This window comes from Ctenopharyngodon idella, chromosome 15, assembly GCF_019924925.1.
Source record: "Ctenopharyngodon idella isolate HZGC_01 chromosome 15, HZGC01, whole genome shotgun sequence".
In the NCBI taxonomy this organism is placed as follows: domain Eukaryota; kingdom Metazoa; phylum Chordata; class Actinopteri; order Cypriniformes; family Xenocyprididae; genus Ctenopharyngodon; species Ctenopharyngodon idella.
This window is the reverse complement of record NC_067234.1, coordinates 20,765,405-20,779,777: the sequence shown is the minus strand read 5'-3', so window position 1 is coordinate 20,779,777 and position 14,373 is coordinate 20,765,405. Positions and strand designations below refer to the sequence as shown.

Genomic DNA, 14,373 nt, shown 5'->3' with positions numbered 1-14,373 from the left:
CATTTTTCACGTACAGGCGACAATGTTGTCAAAACATTCCTTCTTCACAAGGATCCGTGAAAACGACTAAAAACATTGTATTCTGCTGCCAGGACAGTAGTTGGCAATGTCACTTTGTAAAGAAACATTATATGCCTATAGACTGAACATGTAATACACACGCGTATGACGCCATCATTTTCACAAATTTAAATTTTTTGTTGTTTAACACAGAGACGATAACGGTATCATTTTCAAAAACGATTTCAAATGCTTGTGTTTTCAGGCCACCAAAACGCTGTTGTCATGTAAATGAATGCCCAAAACTGATAAAAAGTTTTCCTTTTTTAGTTGAAATCGGTGTCGTGTAAACGGCCCTTAAGAGCAGGATTTGACACCCCTTCAGTAAAGACTTTTAAGCTAAACCAACCCACTTCAAGACACAAATCCCGAATGATTTAGAGCAAAAATATATTTGAGAAATAGAAAACAGATACCTTGTACTTCTTTAATGAGGGAATGATTTACTCACCATTAAGAATTGCAAATTAAATACTGTAACTGATTCAACAATACACTTGACTAGTTTATCGTAAATGGAGATTGACTCGATTATGTCATTGGTTAAATATGTTTGGTCATTCTTGAGCTTGTTTTCATGGTAACGGCAAACTAAAATGCTAATTTAAATGCTAAAAATTTGCTGTGTCCGAAATCAAATACTTTAATACTAGTATGCGAACAACAGTGTGTCAAAAGAGTAGTATATCCGAATACATAGTATTCGAAAAACAGTAGGCGAAAAGTCCCCAGATGACCTACTACTTTCAGCGAGATTCTGAAGTGTGCATTCGATGGACACTTTACTATCCCATGAGGCCACGGGAGGGGATTTATGAATGGAAGTGAAGTGACACAACTGACGCTGATAGGTCACATGACAATAACAACATGGCGGATGTATACGTCCAAATTTCGTACTACATAAAGCATACTTTTTTTAAAGTAAATTCAAATGTAGTACCTACTCAGACAGTATTAGTACGCAATTTCGGATGCAGCAATTGAGAATTGAATGCGATTTTACTTCTGAAACTCTGTTGAGCTCTATAAGAGCAAAAAAAACAGCAGTCCTTCTTTCTTTTTAGAAGTGCTTTATTTCAGGTTAATACGGCTCACACACACAAATAGCACAGTGTTTAACATTGCACACAAACATACCTTGACCATCACGAGGACCTTCCAAACTTTTGAATTTGACCACTTTTCAATTTTCATAAAAATCTCAATGCGACATTAACTGCTGTATTTTCGAAATAACAAAAATCGTGTAGAATAAGCAGGATGAACCTTTATTCAAGACGCTTTCTGAAAAGCCATTTCTCAGTATAACAGATTGTGCTACAAATTACTGCAAGCATCAAATTCATTAAGGGCAATTTTAGATTTTTTGAACCACAAAACAACAAGACAGGGCAAAATGAGCAACAAGCATCTCCTATGATGCTTTGATGACAAGCTTCAGGTTAATAATAATAATAATTCTTTTGGACCTCTATCAGAACTGCAAAAGCTGTGGTCAGTGAAAAGAAAGTGGAAAATACATTATAAACATGAATTTATGACAGTGAATTGGCACATTCTCTAAGCTGTCTTCTAATTAATTATTATTATTAGCACAAGCTATATTATCTCCGTATTAACAGCTTTTATATTTTAAATTAATAAAAATAATTTCTAATTTAGTAAGTGAAATTAATATTCATCAAAACCTGATTATGAGTGAAACATTTTGAAGGCACTGAACAACAGCCTGTCAGAATTTATAACTTAGATTTTATGACTTTACACACAGTTAACGTATTAAACATATATAATTCAACTGAGCTCAGTATGAAACTGACATGTAATCGATACATCATGATCTTTTGAACTTGGACGAATTAATACATAGTGCACATACATATGTATATAGAACTTAAATCATTGACACAGAATGTCAAAAAGTGCTTGAGTCTTATTCGAATTAAATAGCAGACAGATCACACTAATTATACTTACTTTTCACAATTATTTACGGTATTACAGATACAGTGTTGACAAATATTGCTTATAATACTGACCACAGTCAAATTATCATCAAGTGATTATTAACTTCAACATTATTCACTAATGAATAGTAATTTCACACATAAACACACCTAAATGCATCTTAATGAAGCATATAAACCTAGGCATTTGAAAACCAAATTCGGTTTGTATTTTAATTTACGGAAATATTGGGGTTTGATGATTAAAGTTTAGCTAAGTTAGAGCAGTGGGACATTGAAGAACTAATTCTTTAATAATTAATGTGTGAACAATGACATTCAGGTATTCGTAACATCTTGTACTCAACTGAGTTTGGTGGCAGTTCACAGGAAAAATGTGTGGTTTCTAAAGGATGGTGGCAAACACGCAGTGAATGGAGGTAGGTTGAGTCACAGAAGCGTGCTGGCTTTCCATCTCGCGGTGAATCGCTGATTGTGTTTCAGTAGCAGTAATCGATTTCCTCGTTGGCCAGAACAATAGCGGTTCTGCAGGGAATGTATACCTGAGAGAGTGGAACAGCCAAAGACAGAAAGAGATCAAAGGGACTCAGCATTTGTTTGAGGCAGTGTAGCACATTTTGAAACAATGCATAACATAAAAAAGTGTCAATGTCTAAAGCACTGTGGAATGTGAAAAAGTATCAAGCCAAAGTTAGACCACAGATATGACTAGGCCCAAGTGGAATCTGCAAGTATTTTTCACATTCACGAGGCAGAAATATGCAGAATGGATGTGAATATAAAAAAAAAATAAATGCACTAAATGACAAGGATGTGCAGGAATTTTTATTTGAATTCATTATCAGCATTAAACTAATTCATAAAAAAAAAAGAAAGAAAGAAAATGTGAAATTTGTGTAGAATCAAATAGCAGGAAGGACAAAGATACGCATTCACTACAATTTATCTATTAAAAATTAAAAGGTTTTAGTTTTACTGAAAAAAAAAAAGAAAGTTTTATTTTTTTTTTTTGCAATTTAAATTGTTGCATACAAGCAAACAACAGATTTGTGAAAACTTAAAGGATAAGTTCACTTCTGAATGAAAATTTGCTGATAATTTACTCACCCCCATGTCATCCAAGATGTTCATGTCTTTCTTTCTTCAGTCGAAAAGAAATTAATTATTAATTAAATCAATTATTTTTGATGAAAACATTCCAGAATTATTCTCCTTATAGTGGACTTCAATGGAAGGTCAAAATGACAGTTTCAGTGCAGCTTCAAAGGGCTTTAAACGATACCAGACGAGGAATAAGGGTCTTATCTAGCGAAACGATCGCTCATTTTCGAAAAAAATACAACTGTATATGTTTTATATAAACAAACGTTCGCCTTCTAAGTGCCTTCGCCAAAACCGCATTTCTGTATTCTTCAAAAAGCTTACGCTGTATGTCCTACGCCTTCCCTATTCTACTTACGGAAAAAATGTAACTGGCGCCGCGTTCGTTCCGTAAGTTGAACAGGAAATCAATGGTATCGTTTAAAGCCCTTTGAAGCTGCACTGAAACTGTCATTTGGACCTTCAACTGTTTGGAGGCCATTGAAGTCCACTATAAGGAGAATAATCCTGGAATGTTTTCATCAAAAACCTTAATTTCTTTTCGACTGAATAAAGAAAGACATGAACATCTTGGATGACATGGGGGTGAGTAAATTATCAGGAAAAGTTTATTTGAAATTGCATTTACATGTGCAAATTCATCAGTCAACACCATTGCTGAGTATTTTCTCCTTAAAACTGCAGTAAACCAAAGACAGTCTCAAAAATGCGGTTTGAAATCGCTGGCGTTTCTGACGTCACAAACTACCTTGTAACCAATCACGTCAATGTGTGATCGTCAACGAGTGGATCTCTGATCTGGTGTGAGTCAAGGCAGGGCTAATTTGCATATTCATAGAACCGCACATACTAAATGAGGCAAGGGTGTAGTTACATTCAAGCTATTTTAAGGCATGAAGAATTTTTGTCAAGGAAAAAACATTTAAATATGACATTTTGGTGATCAAAGATGAGTTTTAAAGGGTTAGTTCACCCAAAAATGAAAAATTCTGTCATTAATTACTCACCCTCATGTCGCTCCAAACCCGTAAGACCTTCGTTCATTTTCAGAACACAAATTAAGATATTTTTGAAGAAATCCGCAAGCTGTATGAATCCTCCATAGACAGAAATTTAATTACCATTTTCAAGGTCTAGAAAGGTACTAAAGACATCGATAAAATAGTCCACGTGACTGCAGTGGTTCAACCTTAATTTTATGACACAACACGCACAAAAAGTATTTTCGCCGCTTCATAAAATGAAGGTTGAACCCCTGAGTCACCTGGACTAAATATCTTTGTGTTCCGAAGAAGAAAGGTCTTACGGGTTTGAAGCGACATGACGGTGAGTAATTAATGACAGAATTTTCATTTTTGGGTGAACTAACCCTTTAAGGGATAAAATTATTGACTACAGGGGGACTTTAAATGCACTAAATGATTTTTAAAACAAAATGGGGCAATGATAGAGGGTCCAAGATAAAGAAAAGGAAAAATGTAAAATGGACAAACATGTTTGGTTTTAGAAATCTTTGTATTCATGTTGGTTTCATATGGCTGTTCAAAACCTTTTCAAGAAAAGTTTTAATGTAATGACTTGGCTATATGTACGAATTTTCATGTATTAATAGCTTTTTTTTATTGGCAATGTGTGAACAGATTGTAATGAAACTTAAAAAATGAGACCTTTCCCGACTTCCTAGGTTGTCTATGAAACCAGACTGATTTTTATGTGAAGGACTCAAAAAATCAAAAGGTTGTGATGGTTACCCGTGCCCCGAGAACCTCTCATTCATGAAAGTAATCATACCTGCAAACTCCAAAGTGGTGAAAAAGGTGACATATTTACAAAGTAAATAGTAGTAGGGGGGTCATGGGGGCTTCCTCCCCCATGAGAAAATTTTTGTGATTTTAACATATAAACTAAGCATTCTGGTGCACTCCCACAAGAAAATAAATGGAAAAACAACATTTGCTTCAAGTAAAAAAAAAAAAAAATAAATAAATTTATCGACACTAGGGCTGGGCATTGACACAAATTTCACAACTGGATTCGATTTTGATTCAGAAGCTTGCGATTTGATTTCCTTCAATTCAATAATGGTTAATTTGGGGCCGATCAGGTACAGTACATGGCAAATTTCCTCAAAGAAAAAATATCTCTCAAATAATGCTGTAAACTATACAGGGAACCACAGCTGGTACATCATTATAATATTAAAGGTTAAAATTAATTGATTTGTAAGCTACTTACATATAAATTACACATAAAGAAGTTTTTATAATAATGTTATAATAATTTTTTAATGACATAATTGTGTTTCTACTCGTTTTTAATATCAGCCTAAACATTTAAATGGTGGCCATCATAAAACGGATTTATACATTCAGTATTGAAGCACATGTTAAGTACTTGAATATGCAATAGCCTATAGTCACAGTGGATATATATCAAAATGCTCCTCTCCAAGTACATTTTTGTAGCTGACTAATACGTTTTTTGACATTGAACGGCTTTTCTGAGGTAAATGTTACGGTAAATGTGACATTTTTACAAGCTATTTCATTGGCGCTTTTCCCCGGTTGAAACAATGATTGATCGATTAACGTTACATATGACATGATTCGGATTTCAGTAAGTTGTATTGTATCTTTCAACATACCTTCGGTATTCATTCATCCTGCATCCATTCATGTTTATTTCATGTTGTAAAGCGGAAGAGATGATCGGTTCACGTGCGCTCTGCCTCTGTTTGAACTGAAGCGCTACAGCGATGTGTCAGTCACACCACAGAGCGCCTAAAAAGATCACGACAGCTCGAGAGACGTTTATGGTCTCACTCTAGTCTATGGGAAAGTAGCCCATTTTTGATTTATTGTGCCTGCAAACTCACCCCGACACCCGGAAAAAAAAAAACTCTCTGGATCTACACGATTCACTATCATATTTGGATTCAAAACGGCGAATTTCACGACTAGTTTGAAGGTATGAACTAATGCTTACACAATGTTCTGGATAATGCCGAAAGAGCCGTTTTGTACTGTAATGTCAATGGGTCATGCAAAGAAAAGGGATTAATTCAAACTATAGTCTCACATAGACAGATCTATATAGTTTATAGTCTGTATTTTATTTACCTCATCTGTCGACATGAATCTCAGAGCTTGTGCAAACATATCCACATTGCTATGATCAGATGATTTCTTAACTGCTGTTTTCTCACCGCTGTCATTTTTGTTGTGTTTATTTTATTATTGAGAGGAAAGCGCGCATCACATATTTACATATTCATCTAAACGTTGCTCTCAGCAGCATAGGCGATGTCGGGATGTTCGTTAACAGTGTAAGCAAAGAACGAAAAAGAACTTTGCCATGAGTATATCAGGCATTGAATCACGTTCAGTCTTTTACACCATGTCTACACCGGACGCAACTGTTGATGTGGCACGGCGCAACAACTAGAAGTTGTGTACACTGGGTGCTACAAAGCGACCGTTGCAAATTCATTTGTCCTTCCTATCAAAAGTATTGTGAGTGCTTGGAGTACGTCATAAATAGAACTTGGCATCAGTTTACTGTCGGGGATTTGTTGCGTCCAGTGTAGACAGCATCACTGATTATAATGGGCTCTATTGTCTTTTGTCGCATTGAGCCACTCGTGTCCGGTGTAGACATGTTGTTAGTACGTTACATGTGAACAAGTGCCAGCACGAGCAATAAGTTGCTGCCTGCAGTTCACTTAACGGCCACCGGTGTCGCTAATAACAAGAGTTTTTTAATTCTATATATAACCCCTAAAATGCCATTTGTAACCAGGTAAAAAAAAGTAACATTTTCTGTAGCGCTAGTGCTGTCAAAAGCCTGGATGATGAGTTTTGAGTCATCGGACTGACTTTTGCTGACAAAGAAACTTGAATTTCTCAGTCCAGGTAATGCGGAGAATGAGTAAACATTGTTCATTTACATAAACTACCGACATTGTATCAATGCAAAGCAGGTTGAGAATCAGTGAAGTTACACTTTAATTACAGTGCTCCAAATTATAGTTAAATTTACCCGTTATCACAACAAGAGCATCATTTAAGTTCACATCGACCCTTTTCCTTGTAGTTGTAGTTGGGCCCACCGCATGAACCAAACCTCATCCATTCTATTTCTCCAGCACCAAACCTTGACAGGAATCAGAGAATGTATGTTCACACTGCAATCTAGACTTCAGCATGCATCCCTGACCCATGTCTGCAGCTCATCGAGCGCCGTTCCTCTGTAAGGAAGCTTCCCTCAGGACTCACATCTCAGTATCTCCTACCTCGTCCAATGAGAACACCTCAGAACATGTTTGCTCGCTGCCAATTCATCCACCAGCGCAGCGCCACGGGAGCCGAACAACTCGCCGGCGCAACACTGACAACCGTCATTGGTGACTAATTAAACAGAGTCGGTGGGGAGAGAAAGAACTGCAGCGCACCACTGCCGAGAGAGACTGTGAGAGTGAATAACCGCACCTGCCTAGACAAAAACTACCACCGCGCCACAGCCGCCGTGTGTCAACAACATTTACTTTCCAGAGCTGCGTAAAACAATGGTGACAAATGGTGGATTAATCAGCTAACAAAGAACAGCAGAGGTCTCTAATGTCATTATTACAGCACGCCACACACATGCTTATTATTGCAACCAACGCAATATGAACCTCATTAATAGAATGTGATCACTTCAAATTAGATTCTGGCTTTTGAATATAGATGTGTCTAAATTAAACGTGCAGTCGAGAATATGCAATGAGGATAAAAGGTTTGGACTCAAACTTAATTGAGATACAATTGGTATTAATTGCACTTGGTTTAGAACTAGGACGCGTGCATAGTTGGGTCAATTACATGATGCTCATCTGTTCATTTATTCAAAAGTTAATTCAAATGCAATTCATATATTACAATCACTTGAATATTCTACAGTATTTTATGATAATTTCTAAATTAAAATTCATTTTGATATTTTTTGAAGGCATAAAGTCTCAAATGTCAGGGGGATGCAGCTGTCCTGATATTATAATGAAGAGAAAAAGCCTTATTAAAATAAAGAAACTGTTGTAAATACGTTTTGTTAAAATAACAATATTCAACATGCAGAAAAAACAAACAAAAACAGGAAATGATATCAAAGAGATCATGCAGACCCTCAGTCTCTTAAATTATCAGACTGTAAAATGTAATGTGGTGTGACTCATTGTTATTGTTAACTAAAACTAAAACCATTAAAAATTGTTTTCAGTAATTAAAATAAAGCTTAAAATATAAATATTATATGAAAAACTTAATATAGTTTTTAAATGACAAACTACAACTGAAATAAAAATAAATGCTTTAAAAAGCTATATAGAAAAATATAGTGATGTTTATAGAAAAATATAGTAATGAAAGCAAACGGGGTGCGCTTTCTGCCGTCTCTATGTAAACTTGCATTAAAGGCTCTTTATTATGATTTATATGGTTTATTAATAAACATGTGATTAGTCGACTAATTGCTTAGGATGAACGACTACTAGTCGACCAGAAAAATCTTAAGTCGAGGGCAGCCCTACAGCGATGAGTCATGGCGGTTGAGCAAACCCACCATATTTTTACAGATACTACCATTATTGTGTCACGGAAATGTAGTTTTAAGAGTTTTTTAGTTGAGAATGTAGTTGATTAGACCTCAAAAATGCAATTTGTATGTAAACATAGCACCTATTTGAACATTCGTTTAGACGCGAGCGAGCTCCAGGCCGTCAGCGGCCGTTCAATGCTCATGTACCTGCAGAGAACAGCTTCATCTCGGCCAGTCCTTCGGGAATTTGCTGCTGGCTCTTATGTAGATAGTGTTTAAACATGAGGTATAATTCGTTTTGGGGTATCAAATGGGAAATCAGTCGCAGACTTTTATATTGAAAGGAATTGTTGTAAACAAGGATGTTTTTTACTTAATTTACAAAATCTTACAAGACGCAACTGACATGCATTGGCTAACGATGTCATGGGAAATCCTCTTAAATGTTAAAAGGACAAAGATATTGCGTTCCTCATCAATCATTCAAACTGATTTTGTGATTACAAGATTGACCTGAAGAATATTAGCTAGATGCAGGTAATGCACTTGCTTAGTCGATCTCTCTCTCATAATAATCTACTCTACATAATACAATTAGCTTCAATGAAGTGACTCAAGATTTCTACATTACTAGTTTTAAAGTGACGTTTTAGAATTAGTAATGGAGGCTTCGGCTCATCTGTTAAACTGTCAACTTGAGATTTGAATCCATGGTGGAAGGAAGTAGTTCCCTTATAAAAGAGAGTTTTTAAATACACTCTGTAGTTGTTTCCTATTTATTTAAACACTTGTGACGTCAAACTGTTGTATAAACACAATATCACACTCGTAGCCGTGCGATATGGCTCTATATAAGCACGGTTGTGATTACCTACAGCCGAATCACAGCTGTGCTGATATAGAGCGATATTGAACGGCTACTCGTGAGATATTGTTTATATAATTCATGATATCAAAAAGCAAAATGCATTAAAAATATATAAAACCTATTAAAAATATTAAAGCTTAACAGTTCACCAAAAGAAATTTGTTAGGTTTTAAATTGTACTGCAGTAGTACAAAATGAAACCGGGAAGATTCACAAAACAGTTGCTTCATTTTTTGTGCGCAATATTTTCATGCAATAACCACCTTATTTTTTTCTACTAATCGTCATTATGCTAGTTTATCCAGACGCTAAAAATGCTAAAACAGCACTGCACCGTATTTAGATTAAATCATTGTCATTCTTTTCAGCACTAAAGTGCCTCCTTTTTATGCAAATTAGGCTCATTATAGATGTGCTTTATTCGTAAAAGTCAGGCTATTTGCCTGCCGCAATTAACATTGTGCAATTGCCACATACGAACAGCAAATGGAATAGTAAATGGAAATTCTTTGCAAATTGCAGACATTATTTTGCATCATTTCTTTAGTATTGGGACACTTTGTGGTTGTCAAATGTTGGATCATGTTCATAGGTAATGTGATGAACTGCACCTGTGGTTACTCTGCTAGGACACCTGTGAGGCTCTGACATCCTTCAGCTTCAGAACAGTATACTGTATACTGCGGCGACATTTAAGTGTGATAATGCTTTTTGGGTCCACTTTATTCCAAACCGATATACTGTATAAAATATTCAAATTGATAATTGCATTTCAAGTCTTGTTATAAGAACTGTTGAAAAGCTGTCTGGAGCCAAATGTGCAGGTGTCTGAAGACCTTGATGGCACATGTGGTTTATTGTGCTTATGTAAATATTCAACGGCAGCTGAAGCGCTTTCTGCTTCAAGGACAGTAAATCATTAGAACTTCTCTTTGCGATCAGCATGAAAGAGCAATTGAAAAATAAACGAAAGGTACAGGGCTGCTGTTTGATGCATAAACAAATTGAAGATGTACGAGAAATAGACTAAAAGATGAATTTTGCCTTGTACAGTATCTGGAATGGTGAATTTCGACTGCTTCCCCGGAGCAGGTTTGAGAGGTCCAGGGTTTCAAGGAAGAATCAGAAGAGCCTTTGGGCACACGACTTCAGCAGGTTGATGTTCTGCCGAGCCGGATCAGTGCACATCATGCACAAAACAAGCCTGGTTCATGCGCCTCGGGGAGATGTCTGAGTCTTATGGTGACCTTCTGAAGACGGGCACATTGTGTAACCTTAAAACAAGAACACTCCAAAACAATCCGCTGCCTCTTTCTCCTCCTCAAATCCATGTTCTGCGGGTCTCTGGTGAATACGCTCACCGACTAAACTCTCACACACCTGTCTCTTATCTCGGCCCTTTTCAAGTACTTCTTGACTGAAGCAGAGCAAGAAGCTTCAGCTGGATACTGATTTGTAGTGCGTGGACACTGAGATTGAGGGCAAAAAATAAAAATGCTTCCATACACTACACATCCAGGAGTATATAATTAAATCCATCAATATGAGATAAAAAGACAACAAATAAGGGAATGTTTGGATGGTAGTGAACTGTGTATTTTTTAAATCAACAGTGAAAAGAATTTAGCATGAGATGCTGGTAAATGATTGACATGCAGGTAATGCTGAACTCTTAATGATTGATCAGCAAAGCATGAACAGTGTATAACGAATATATGTGAAATCAATCACTGAGTCACTCAAATATCTGAGAAAATATTTGAAAATTCTCTCATCATTTACCCACCCTCATGCCATGCCCAATGTATTTGACTTTCTTTCTTCAGATGAACACAAATATTTTTGAGAAAATAATCCATCGTTGTGAGTCCATATACTGTAATGCCATTGAATGGCTGCTGCTTGGTTGACGCTTGAAAAACCACACAGCGATTGTGACGACCCCAGTGGATGAATTAAAGGGTTAGTTCATCCAAAAATGAAATTGGTTACTCACCCTCATGTCGTTCCACACCCGTAAGACCTTCGTTCATCTTCAGAACACAAATTAAGATATTTTTAATAAAATCCGATGGCTCAGTGAGGCCTCCATTGACAGCAAGATAATTAACACTTTCAGATACCCAGAAAGCTACTAAAGACATATTTAAAACAGTTCATGTGACTACAGAGGTTCAACCTTAATGTTATGAAGTGACGAGAATACTTTTTGTAGCTTTGTGGGCATCTGAAAGTGTTAATTATCTTGTTGTCAATGGAGGCCTCACTGAGCCATCGGATTTTATGAAAAATATCTTAATTTGTGTTATGAAGATGAACAAAGGTCTTACGGGTGTGGAACGACATTAGGGTGAGGAATTAATGTATTTTTGGGTGAACTAACCCTTTAAGTTGTAATTAAGTTCTACAAGCACGTCATGGTGTGAACGCAGCATATGTGCATTGTGAAGATTGTGTGAGAAGTGGCAGTCAAGCCTGGTTTATACTCGCCGCGTTGGACTGCCGTCACGATCGCTGTGTGCGTCAACCAAGCGACAGCCATTCATTTGCATTATATGGACTCAAAGAGATGGATTATTTTCCTAAAACTCTTCGTTTGTGTTTATCAGAAGAAAGAAAGTCATCTACTGTACATCGGTGATGGCATAAGGGTGAGTAAAATATTTCATTTTTGAGTGTACTATCCCTTTAAGAAAATGTAAAATGTTTTTCACTAATGAAATCTCATTTCAAAACGATCTTTATAAACACTAAAAACTCTGTCGGAAGATCGTGGGACTTTTCTTCAAAGACAAACTCTAAGAGCTGAAAACTTTTTATGGTTTATTTAAGTGATAATAAATAATACAAAACTGCAAATTATACAATCTATTACATGCATAGAGATGTGTTGAACAACTAGAAAAGTTCACTGCCGGACATTATTCATATTCTAATTTAGTGAATTTCATGTTTTTGATGGAGGAGAGAGCTAAGCAGTCTTGTTAGCTCCAGAAAACCTCAAAAGGGGTGATTCACAGGCATTTCGTAATTAGTGTCTCATGAATATCATTGGAATTCAAACAATCCATTTCATATGCAAAACTTTAGGAAACAGACGTAAAAGCACAGACGACGCTCGCACCAAATGGATGCCTGGGGCAAGGAATTCATATTTGTTCATCATTGCACAGTGAAAGGGTAGAATTTTCCACTCGTTTGCTGCTCGGCGCCTCCGCAGTCAGCCTGCCGCATACCTGATTCTGCCGAATGCGTTGCTTTAAGAGCGCGGTGTGTCAGCTTTTGCAACGCCTTCAGACAGCAAATGAGTTTATTGTCACTCATGGAAACCGAGGTGGTGAGCTGATGGACCCATTAAAGGGAAGAAACAGGAAAGAGGGAGGCAAAGTTTACGCACACTGCCGTCGACTTTGAAGTTGTGGCCCTTAAATAAATCATGGAGAAAAATTGAGCAGAAAGGGACCTTACTGTGGCACCTGCCAACAATCACAATGATTAATTTCTATCTTATGCAGGTGTGTCAGCTCTGAGCTGCGGAAAAGACAAATATCAGACCGAAATCTATGGCAAATACCGCTCTGTTGTCTGTGCGTGTCTCGCTTTATTGCTGGGAATGCTACTGGTCACACACTTGTTAAAATAAACTTTGCGTTTGGCAGAAAGTGGGTGGGAAGCGATATAGGGGTTTCTGAATTAATAAAGTGCTGCAAAGAAAGAAAAAAGAGAATGTGTAATTTTAGGGGTTTAATTGATGAAGGCTGTCTTAATGCAGCTGGGGCTTCCAGAGGAGATAAAAGAGGAGGTTTTGCACAGGGAGCAGAAAGTCTTGGGCAGAACTCAATGTACTTTATATGAGGGTGAAAGTACACTAAAAAAAAAAAATAAGCTAGGGATGTGCTAAAAACTACGTACTTTAAAAATCGAACAACTCTGAACAACTACTAATCAAAAGCCCTGTATGATTAGGATCCACAAGACCCCAAGGGCTCGTGCGCATACGTTCACACTGACAACTTTTGGAATTGACAACCGCATTTACGTACAGGTGTCTCAAAATGTCCCGTTCAAACAGCAACACAGTAAATCTGCCTATTCTGTTTGAGTTGTGTTGTGTTGATGCCCATTTTCTGCATATTACGATGTTTCCACCTAGGCTGATTTCAGGCTGAGTTTACTTTTTCCCCAATGAGGGAAGGGGGTGAGAGGGCCAAGGTTCGAGAGTCACGGTTTGTTACTGATGAAAATTATTGTGTAAAAAGTAACAATAAATCAATCCATTTAAAAAAAAAAAAACTCACTTTAGTCAACCTCACTAAATGCTCACTAAATGGTTTTTAGATCTTGGCCTTAAATTAATTGAACCAAACGAAGCATAAATATCTAATATCTCAACATAATATGACAATTAAAATGCTTTATATCATAAAATTAGGCTATTCTTGCTGTATCTATAGCTGCTACAAATTAAATGAGACCATAAACTGATGATTCAATGGTGCAGAGATCTGGGTGTGCATTAAATGGATCAATATATATTCAGACTAATGTATCACTATCAATTTCACAGGGTTCAGGTCATATCTATTCAACTTCAGAACCGCAACATGCAGTACATTTATATTCATATGCAAAGAGGAGGGTAAATCTCAATACAATACTTAAAGGGTTAATTCACCCAAAATTAAATTTCTGTCATTAATTACTCACACTCACATTGTTCCAAACCTGTAAGACCTTCGTTCATCTTCGGAACACAAATTAAGATATTTTTGATGAAATCCGAGAGTTTTTTTCTCTCCC

The 14,373-nt window shown here is 36.6% G+C and overlaps 1 protein-coding gene across 1 annotated transcript in view; it reads right to left on the bottom strand.

Annotated features, from left to right (window-relative positions):
• Positions 1-1,113: 1,113 nt before the first annotated feature.
• The window catches only part of gbe1b (glucan (1,4-alpha-), branching enzyme 1b), a 148,687-nt gene continuing 135,427 nt past the window's right edge, over positions 1,114-14,373 (bottom strand). The window contains exon 16 of the mRNA XM_051863506.1: positions 1,114-2,572. Within this exon, the coding sequence (XP_051719466.1) occupies positions 2,510-2,572 (63 nt within the window). The 3' untranslated portion in view covers positions 1,114-2,509. The remainder of the gene's footprint in view (positions 2,573-14,373) is intronic.